This window comes from Ammodytes marinus (assembly GCF_949987685.1).
Source record: "Ammodytes marinus genome assembly, chromosome: 3".
Taxonomy (NCBI): domain Eukaryota; kingdom Metazoa; phylum Chordata; class Actinopteri; order Uranoscopiformes; family Ammodytidae; genus Ammodytes; species Ammodytes marinus.
The window spans coordinates 11,490,517-11,501,873 of NC_137232.1; the positions used below are offsets into that span (position 1 = coordinate 11,490,517).

General features: G+C 41.0%; 1 protein-coding gene across 1 annotated transcript in view; it reads left to right on the forward strand.

Annotated features, from left to right (window-relative positions):
* Positions 1–11,014, forward strand: part of LOC307269553 (SPRY domain-containing SOCS box protein 4-like) — a 49,399-nt gene extending 38,385 nt beyond the window's left edge. Inside the window, exon 4 of the mRNA XM_080052533.1 lies at positions 9,670–11,014. Within this exon, the coding sequence (XP_079908659.1) occupies positions 9,670–9,797 (128 nt within the window). The 3' untranslated portion in view covers positions 9,798–11,014. The remainder of the gene's footprint in view (positions 1–9,669) is intronic.
* Positions 11,015–11,357: the final 343 nt, after the last annotated feature.

An 11,357-nucleotide genomic window follows, 5' to 3' on the forward strand; every position in this document is an offset into this window, starting at 1 on the left:
GCCCTCACCGGCGAGGTGTCACTGTGAATGACACCGTTACCAACTGTCACACTGTCACAGAGTTGCACCGGGTGAATCGCTGCTTCGCTCGCGCAAGGCTTTTGTGTTTCTAAGGTGTTTAAACATCAGTCTTGGACGAGCGTTTTAACTGTATGCTGCATAAAGCATTGCACTGTCTGCGCCGTGTTTTATCCAGTTGCTCCCACACTGGACTCTGACATTTAATTCATGCACGCTCCAAACTGCTCCTGCTGCGCGCTCACAAAGAGACGGGGACTCGCATACACGGTTACGTCTCTCTTTACTGCCATTTCCTGGTTTACAAGCGCGCAGCTCTTTTAAAAACATATGTCCTTAGTGTCATTTAGTTCGCCAATTTTCGGTAATGTTATTCGGCTTTTTAACTGTTTCGGGCCGAAACCGAAAATTACTTATTTTGCCATTTTCGGCCGAACTTTTTCGGTGGCCGAATATTCGGTGCATCCCTACTATCTATCTATCTATCTATCTAGAAAGTGAGTTCCTTTGTTGAGTTCATGATCCAGCTCAATGTGAATAAGCCTGTGCTTTAACACATTAGGGCTTCTAGGTATTATTGCTCTTGGAGCAGCTCCAGATACTTTTGAATTAATCCTTAAATGACTTAAATCACACTGTTGTGGGCGTCCAGTTTATAGAAACACAGTTTATGCAAACCAATATAAATATATAGATTATTTCATAAGCGTTTATACACAGTCATGATTTTTTGGTAAACATATGATGTTACACATGTTACAAGAGTTATCACTATGTCGTCTTCATCTGGAGCAATTTGTCTGTTTTCTATTTAATCATGGCCATCTGTTTGAATAGGCTGCCTCTCCCAATTTAATCAGTTTTGATGTACTGCATCTAACCCTGTTTAACCTTTTCTGGGCACGGCTTTAATTTTGAATTAGTGATGATTAAAATTCAGTGCCATCTTTATTTATTTATATTTCTTCACTTGAGGGTTTTCTTTGTAGTCCCCATGGCACATTTTGTCCTTACTTCAGTTTCCAAAACTACTCCATGACAGAACCTTACCTTCTCAAAATTGTCTTCTTTCACACTCTACATGACAAAAAAAATGCTATTAGTTGCAGTTAAACAATCTGACTCAATTCTTCAAAACTTGTTGAACCTCAGCCTAGTTTTCTCTCTGGAGAAGTATCTCATCATTGACGATATTCCAAATAAGGTGTTAACATGGTCAGCAGCTACGGGGATGATATTCCCGTTTGCATGTCAATTAGGATATTCTGAATAATCAGCAACGTGGTAGAATCGTCGTGATGCCTTACGTCAGCGCATTTTTTTCCGTTAACAATTCCTGAGCAAGAATGGCTGTTTACATGGCGATGTCTTATCCTGAATATGACCTTAACGGGGTTAATATCGGGAGTATTGCTGTGCATGTAAACGTAGTCCCTACTGTTTTTGAGCAGAGTGAGGGAGCTGCGTAAGGACCAGATTGGCAGCGGTCTTCACAGTGTTGGGTAATAGGAATTCGGATATCATCAGTGGAAGGAAGAAATCACTGATTCAGTGAGCATGAGGTTTCCGCTCGGGGTGGACAATTCAATTTGGACACCTACATTTCCAATTAATAGAATGGTGGTTGGCTCTATAGTCCACACAGCATCCTCCATGTTGCTGCTTGTATCAATGTTTTGCTCCAATTTTCTTTTCTTATCTCATACATCACTGATCTAATTCTGTCTGGTCCTGAATATATTCCTCTCCTCCTTCTCCCCCTTTCACCTGTTGGTGAACGAGGGCCGGGAATGTGTCTACACCTTAAGGGCTGTCTAAGTAAGACACATACACCTGTCATCTTAAAACTAGGTCAGACAGCCCCCATAGTCCTATGCTAATCTGTTAGATAAGCATGGCTGGGAATTTGCAGCCTTTCCGGTTGCTCAAGTACATCTCTCTTAATGAACGAGTGCGGGAGGAACCAAGTGGACTTTAATTAACAGTAAATTAGAGCACGTGCCAAAAAAGATGGACCAGTACCCCTCGTTGCTAAGTAGGACATGCCTTGGTTGTGTTGTCTCTCATGGTGAGCTAATGTATATGCTGTGCACACATTGGGCCAGAGTGGAGGACACTGAGGGGAACTATCACCGGTTGCATATTGACCGTCTCACCTTGGTGAGGGCAGACTAGCTGACGCGCCGCCATCCCAAGATTTACCTCCCCTTCCTCCACTTTCTTCTCATTTGAGTGTTAAGTAAGTGTGTGTGTGTGTGTGTGTGTGTGTGTGTGTGTGTGTGTGTGTGTGTGTGTGTGTGTGTGTGTGTGTGTGTGTGTGTGTGTGTGTGTGTGTGTGTGTGTGTGTGTGTGTGTGTGTGTGTGTGTGTGTGTGTGTGTGTGTGTGTGTGTGTGTGTGTGTGTGTGTGTGTGTGTGTGTGTGTGTGTGTGTCGGGCCTCTGTAGTCCAACGGTGCATCAGGCGCTCAGTCGTCCTTAACCACACTTTCCCACACTCCATCTCCTCTTTAGTGTGCCATAAATCTGTCAGAAAGGAGTCTGGCCATTACTAAAAAGACTTTAGAGGAAAGGGAGCGTGCAAAGTAACATTTCATGTTGGACTGGCTGGAGGAGGCAATATGAATACTAAAGGAAAGAGCTCCACTGTTCACCTCTACTTAACTGAGATGCTTCAAGCTAATTAACACTAAATATGAATGAACAGACAAGTTGTATAATCACAATGTTAAAGTCATACAGGGTGTCATGGTTGAAAGATGACATATAGGGTGCTTTAAATAGGCACACTAACACGCACACACATAGCCTTAGGTGTTACTGTTCTTCAGTATGTGGGCAGTATATGAGAGAACATAATATGTAAATATTATGAAATTATTTATGTCAAGTACCTATAGGAGCTCCAAGAAGTGTCCCTGAAGTCTGTATGAACACATTTCTTACTGTCATAACACTCGTTATTTATAATGACTGTGAGCCAGTGAATCCCATTCCATACTGCCTTTGTCTTGTTTCATAAACTAGTGTTCTCAGATGGCAGATGTTGAGCTTAATTGCTACGTAGAGCAAGTATTTAAAATCTTTCCAACTAGCACCAACACGGGATACATAGGTGTTGCTCTAGAGTCGAGGTTGTTGGAAAAAGAAGTGTTTTTGTATTTTGTGAAACTGAAATATAGTTGAAGTGGAAAAGCCATACATCGGGTCACATCTATTCTACAGTCACACTGTTCCCATTGAAGCAGATAACGTCTTAACAGCTTTTAATCACAACCCAAACCAGTGAATTTGACCAGTTGACGCAACGTGGGCACTTCCTGTCTGTGCTCGTTATCACTGGCTGCCAGGATCACTTGTCGCCCCAGGCAACCCTTACCATGGATACTAGCCTGTCCCAGCAGGGATTGGCCGGTTTTCAGCAAGTCAGTAGCGCCACCCCCACCTTCCTCAGGAGAGCTCTGTCAGTGTGAGGTTACACTCTGTGTGGTAATGGCAGCATCAATCTCGTTCCTGCAGACAGTCATATTTTACTTTTGACTTCTAATTAAAGTGTTGTGATTGTCCAGAAAAGGGGTTGAAAATACCATGTGTTCTGGGTTAAATAAAAGTATATAAGTATTCTCAGTAAAAGTCTGTCAGATGTAGGGGCCTAAGCTAATGAAAGGTATTTCCACAGATTATTAAGGCACTTGACATGTTGAAAGGTGAAATCTTATTAGCGTGCTGATATTTTTTGTGTACAGATTTGCCAATGAATCCCAGTCCAATTCAAGTGAGGTTGTTATGATTGCATTATGGTGGTATGTGCAGAATATCTTCTCCCATGCATTAAAACCATTTATCTTGCAGTTAACGTTAATTCATCCCATCTGTTCATACTATATTAAACAAACATGTATCCGAACCTCTAACTTGGCAACAATACAGACAGCAGTTGATAATCTCAACACACGCTCTGTGACGTCAACCAGCCAGGGTGAGAAGAGCTTGTTACTATGGGAACTATATGATGGTTGGGTTAGACTGATGGATAGGTGTTGTTAGTATATGAATCTATGTATGGGGCGTTGGGGGTCCTTCATTCAACAAGGAGTCAGCATGCAGTGTGTGTGTGTTATCCCAGTCCTTCATTTATGAGAGTAGAGTTCAGACCGTCACAAGGTGCTGGATAAATGTGTTTGTACTACCAGTTATGTTCTCAGTTGCAAATCTTGTAAACTGCTGTACTAAAGCATGGAATTACTATGTAATGCTGAGGGATATATGATTATCCTGGCAAGTATTTTTCTAAGGGCCACGGGTGAGATAAGACATTCCCCCCCCCCCCCCCCCCCCCCCCCATTATGCACTCTGAGAAAAAAGACAATATCGAGAATGAAGTGAAAGTACAATGTCAAGAATAAAGAGGAAATACAATCGATGAGGATAAACATGAACAGTTACAGACTGCGGTGAAGTTGGAAAGATGTTGACGGATTCCAATAGAAGAGCAATGTTGTTATTAGTTTAGCTTTGAGGAGGTCTGGTTTCTGTAAAAATGAGATTGTAGCTCATTGTCTGCCTCAGGACGATAGAACAGATGCATTGTTTGTTTATTATAATGTTTTCCTTTTATTAGTTATTGTCCCTGAAAATTTTAATCTGTCAACACCGTTCCAACCCGACAGTAGTCTTTATGTAGTGTATTCTCAACATCGTATTTCTTCTTTATTCACAAAGTTGTGTTTCCCCTTTCTTCTGGACATTACTACTTTATTCTCAAAGTGCGTGATTAGAAGAAAAACCTTGTTCCTCTCATTTCCTTTCTCTCTTGTGGTCCTAATACTCTCTTTTACGTTGCACACGTCTCTGCACATTGTGTATATTCACTCCGTGTTTGTTCAATCCTCCGTCTCCCTGATTTGGGGCTCTTATCACTTTGGTGTTGCTACGAATGAATCCCACACTCTGCCACATTGTCCCCAAGGTGCTCTTCCAAATGCTTTTCATTAAGCACATAGCAGTCAACCTAATAGCGAGATGGCTGTAGTCTATTTCTTCACACCCTGTCAGCTGCTGTTAACACTATTGGATTCCATTATTTACCCTCACTGCTGTTGTAAAGGTCACTCACTAGACAGCAGCCCAACAATTTAGCTAGATGCTCCTGCAGAAGTTCAAATGTGTAAATAATAGCACAAAGCAACGACTGGTGATTTCCCATTAGAAAGTTCATTATTGACTCTTAACACAGACTAAGTGAAGTTTTCTGTGCCCATCTGCTTTTAATTAGGATCTTGACGCAAGCTGAGTCGATGTGTAATTAGATTCTTGTCCAAACCTCTCTTCAGACAAGCTCCTGTTTGTTTTAAACTGTGTTTGTGTTCATCATCCAGTGGACATTAAGCCACCAGGCACAGCAGTGTTTTGCCCAGAGGAATGCCTGAGGTCTGTTTGTGACTGGCTCAGTCTGCTCCAGTTCTGTGAGCTCACTTCAACCTAAACGTCACACACATTCAGCTCTTATTTGTCTGGTAGGGGGGCCTCGGTTTGTGGTAATGTGGTTTACTTTTAATAGACTGCGGAGAGAAACGGCTCAATCAGTCACAGAGGAGGCTTGTTTGGATCAGTGTGCTCCCCTGTTTATATAATCTAAACTAGGAAGGTGTGTGTGTGTGTGTGTGTGGCAACCCCTTCATCCGCACTAGCAAATGTATAGTACAAAAGGAGGACAAAATCAACATAAGAAACGAAGAAGTAAGAAGCTGACTGAATACAGATAGAAATTCATAATTGTAGCCTTGATGCTATGAGTTATTGATAACAGTTTCTGGCTCCATCAATAAATCATAGCAGCAAGGCTACAAGCACGATGTATGCAATGATATTGAAATTACAGCGAATGACAAACAGTCATGAAGACCCTGCCAGGTCAGCCTTTCAGACATGTCAACGGAAACTACCACGCATTTTTTCCTTATCAACCTGCGTGTGTGTATGTGTAGGCCAGCGCTCATGTCCTTCACAGTGTGTGAGTGGACTCTGAACAGCAGGACTTGTGCACTGCCAGATGGTGCTTCCAGGTGGAGCAGCTTGACATTGCTAAAGGGACGGGGCAGTTAGGAGTTGAACAGAATTATCGGGAGGGAAGTCTCCATGTTCTACTGGCATATATTTACTCAAGTGATGACATTGTAAATGTTGTGTAACAACTGTGATAGTGTTGGCTGCTGCTTCTTATTAGAGTAATGGCAAATTAAAACTACTGCTTGGGGCAAAAAACATTTCACCTTTTTGTGTTATGGTCTTTTAGATTAAGGCACAATTTACTCAAACTTAACTAACTGTCCATGTACAGGAAGTACAGGCGTATTTTGTATTTGCCATTTTCATTTCTATGTTTTGGCCTATATTTATGAATGACGTAACATTAGTACACTAGGTAGACTCAAGTTGTGCCACACTGCCTGCAGATTACCTACCCTTCTAAGAAAAAAGATGAATGCACTGTTTTAGGGATGAGCCTTAATGAGTTGTACTGAAGTGTATAATGCAACTGCATTGTGTTGATCTGCAATGTATTCTAGGCCTTTTTAACTTAAACTAAAGCAGAGGTGTTACTAATTACTTTAACATTGGCTGTTTTACTCAAGTCTCTCATCAAGTCCTGACTGTGAAACAGCATGCACAATAAGACCCTGAAAGTGAAGTAGCATAATAGAATTTAACTCATTTAAATAGATACGTCTAAATTCCTACGCTGGTGCTTTTCCTGCTGCGATTCTCAAAATGTCTCGAATTGAAAAGTCCTATTGGAAAGCTCGCATTACCACTAAATATACCTAAGTAGGAGCCCCTCTGGCTTTTACATGTAGCAAAAAGTCACTAAATGTTTAACAGACAAATAAGGTAACGTATAGCCTCTGTTCTTCTACAATTATCCTGACACTCAAGTAGAACTGGTGATATCCTACCTACATTGTTATCTGTTTTGTTGGGCCATGACAAATAATGTATTATCTTACAATAGCCTATAGTTTATGATTTAATGTGCTTATAGTTCAGTTGGCTGCATTAACAGTGTTGTCTCTTCTTAGAATACCCATAGTAATGGTGTCTACTTCTGCTTATTCAATGTGTGATTGATGGGAGCAATAAATGGTCGTGCTCATAGTGTTCAAGTGAAAACGGCTTTGCTCGATGATAAAATGCAACCAGGATCAGTGAAAATGAGAGGCGTGCTTGGCGTATCCTCCTCCTAGTGCTGTGTGGTCTTCACTATTTGTCAATATCCAATACTGCTGTCACCAGAAATAGGTTGCCTCTTTCAGGCACGTATTACATAAATATCATTACAAATACAACATTGTAATGTCTTAAAACATTTTAGTGTCATTTCTGAGTTGCATTAGTATGAATTTATTGCGTCAAGTTAACCGGGAGGTTGTAGCAGCACAGGGTTAATCTCAGAGAAACTAACTGAAGGTTTTCTTCCACTGATGAAGTTCTCTATAGTCGCAATCATTTCAGAATACTTGGTGAAAGCATTCACTCCTTCCTAAGAAGAAAGCCCTTGACCCTCTCAATGATTATGTCAGTCTTTTCTAAAGCAAAGGCAGCAGCATTCTCTGCTAAATGATGGTGAAGTTGATGAAAAAGTTTCAGTGTATTGATTTCACAGTGAGAATTGGAAGCGAGCGCCGGCTCCCTCAGTTTCACGACGGTCATAAAAACAGCTTGAATGAATAAGTTTTAAATCCATCAGTGGATATGAGAACACAGACAACACTCCTATACCTCTGCCTTCACCTCTTTAACACTGTCTGTTAAATGTGCCTGAATAGAGCTGTGCCATGTATTGAACATGAATGGTGCTTCTGAGACTTGTCCCTTTTTAACATTCAAGGTTTACTTTAACAGAAAGATGAAGCCAGCTAGGTCCCATTCTGCATGTTTTGAAAGTATAGCTGGGCGATACAATGATCTCAATAGTGGATTGCTATATAATTGATGTCTAAAACAATGACAAACTTTGGGCATTACTACTCTGTATCATGGATATACCCAACAGCCTATCACACCGCAGAAATAAAAGCAACAGCACACTTTTCAGATATCAAACCACATAATAGTCACAGCTTTTAGTCGTATTCAAATTATTTTCAATAAGTTACAAAGCAAGTTAACTTGTATTCATTTCTTAACCCATTGATGACGGCTGCTGCGCGACGCCACATTGTATCTCCTGCCTGATGCTGCGTAGCGTAGCATTGTTACTTTATCTAATTTTCATGGCGCGTGCAGCATAGAATGCACCGCCATCATTGGTTCACATACACATGAGGTGTTTTTTTTATTTAAGACCACGTGACGACCCAAAAGTTGTGTGGTTTGCCAAAAATCACGTCAATCTACAAAAATAAATAAATAATAATAATAAAAAAATACGCCAGCTGTGTCGGCGATAGTGTATTACAGAACAGTTAGTGGCGTTCGGAGCGCATAATCTAGGTCTACTATAGGCTACTGAAGAAAATCACTCAACACATTGCATCTATTTATTAACAATATTTATGAATTTAGGCTATATTTTGCTGCTCCAACTCAAATTTAGCCCAGCCAGGCGATAGTTAAGTTTCAGTTTCGTTTTCATCTCCGTGGTATACAGCCGTTTGGACCAGATGAAACAATATAATTTGTCTAAATAACTCTGGAGTTATTTGTCTAAATAACGTTCGAAATTTATTTTTATTTTCTTCCGCCCAGCCACAGTACTTCTGCCCAGTCTCAGTACTTCTGCCCAGCCTCAGTATTGTTCTCCGGGGATGCAGCTGGATACTATTGAGCTGATCGGCTCCCGACAGCGGGAGTCAGTCTGCGTTCCAGTTGTACTGGGAAGTCGGATTTATGGTGCCAGTGATAACTGAACTAAATTATAAAATAAAGCTATCTTCTCCTTCCTATATCTGTCTATCTTTATCCCTCCACTGCACACTCAGTCCCTACTATCCATGCTAAAAGAAAGCAGGATTATAACCTCATTTAGCACATTATTTTATTATATTATTTATTCTTTTTTTTTCTCCCCCATTTAATTTTGACGATTTTTAGAAAAATGTGTTGGTTTGTAAGCGCTAAGGGAGCATGTTTAAATAAAACCTGTGAACCTTAACTTTTAAATGTATTTTATTTCATGTTTCTATGTGCTTCACAGGCTTAGATATTAAGGTTTTGGTAGACTTGACAATTCATACTATTTTTTCAGAAAACCCTCAGGCAAGGACATGCATCCTAGATTGCCACAGTCATCAATGGGTTAAGGCAGATTACGCATATCTGAGAAGTTAAATCTGATTCAGGATTCTTTAATTACAAAATATGTTAAACTATAGTCTATTGTTCAATCAACCCTCTGGTTTCTGAAATTAGGATTCAGAATGATCAAATTATATATGCCTTTTCGTGTTAATATCGATTATCAATATTATTTTGGTGCCATGTCACCCAGCCCTATTTGAAAGTGGTGTTTGAAGAGGACTAGGGTGTATATACATAGCCTTTAAGAATAAACAAACTAAATCAGATTGAAAGGTTCTGTTGTCCAACATGGAAGCTCATGTCTGAACACTCACCATGTCTCTCTCCCCTCTCTCTCTCTCTCCCCCCCTCACAGCCGAGCCCCTCCCCCTCATGGACCTGTGTAGAAGAGTGGCTCGCCTGGCTCTGGGCAGAGAGCGCATCCATCACATCGACACCCTGCCTCTGCCGCAGACTCTCAAGAACTACCTCCAGTACCAGTGACACCAATACACACAAAGATGCAGAGAAACTGCGGCCCACTCGTTCTTATGGCAACTAGCCCCCAAACTGAACCTTCCTCCTTTACCATCAGACAATGACCAGGAACGAGGTGGTGACGACTGTGCTGCGAGGGCTTCTGTTTACAACAATTAAGGGGGGGATGTCCGCTTTTGGGTGTTTTTATCATGGTTTTCAGCAAAAAAAAAAATCTTTTTTTTAAATTGTTGCTGACCGATGTCTTTCCCCCTGTGACGACCACAGCAGCCAATGATGAATGAAATGCAAAGGAGCTAGAGAGATGAGATGAGAATATTGCAATCCACTTTTCCTGCTAATTGCATGTATAAAAGTCATGACTTTACACGTGGTCAAGGCCTTAAATGCTGCGGCTTTTGGGCAACAGTACGTTTTAAACCCCCACAATCTGTTCCAGCAAGGACTCGGTGGAAGCTTCCTCTGAAACAAGTTGGTATTTATATTTCTATTCCCAACAACACAGCAGGCTCTGTGGAGACACAACAATCCCCTGCCGAAGCCACAGGAGAGAGAGTCCACACACAGTTCTATTTTTGTTAGTGTGTACACATTGCAGCACACATGGATTACATACTGTGTGTGTGTGTGTGAGTGAGAGGAATGTACAGAAACAAAGCCCCAGCTGTGTAGTTAAGAAGACTCCCTGAAAAGCAGTTAGGACCTTCAGGGCTGAAAAACATTGTGGTTTAAATGTGTGTGTGTCTCTCTCTCTCTCTCTCCATTCCTCCCTTTCTTTGTCTCGTGTCACTCATTCCTGTTTGATTTAAGCCTCCATCGTGTTGGTTCCTATAGGCTTTGTAGCTCCTGTACTGCTAATAGAGATTGATCTGAAGGTGAAGCTGTGTCTTTGACTGACAATGTGCCTGCTCTGAGACACTACACACACACATAAACACACACACTAAAAAAGCACATGGCACTTCTGTCCATACCAGAAGACACTTCTCTTTTAAATGCTGCTTTTCTATCTTTTTCTTCCACCGTCTTAACCTCATCTGGGTTTTTATCTCTTGATTTACTTTTGAAAATGATGGTCTTATGATATCTTTTTTTAAATGCTTTTTTTTTCTCCTATGGATCTTGAGCTTTGTCTGTGGGACAGGATGTCTCCCAGATACAGGTGGAAGAATGTGCTGCCATGAGAATCTTTTAAACAATGTGAATAAGAATAAACGGCTAGACTCCCACCACCTCGCTTTGTTCTTTCATTGAAAAAAATCAATTGAAGGACAGATGTTTTGATCCAAAGTTGTTGCTCATCCTTCACTAATCCACCCTGTAGCAACAGTAACTAAGCTCAGCCAACGGTCAAGGTTGTCCTGTTTTCATTTAAGTGATTGCAAACATTTAATGGATGTTACTTCATCAGGCACGATAACGTCAATAACACAAACTACAAAGTTCTTATCTGTGATGTAAAATCCTGCCAGTCAATGCTCCAGATACTAGATTTTGTACGGTCATGGATGAGCTGCTTCTGAACCGGCGTTCCCTATCCTATGGTCAGCTTTGAACAACAACAAA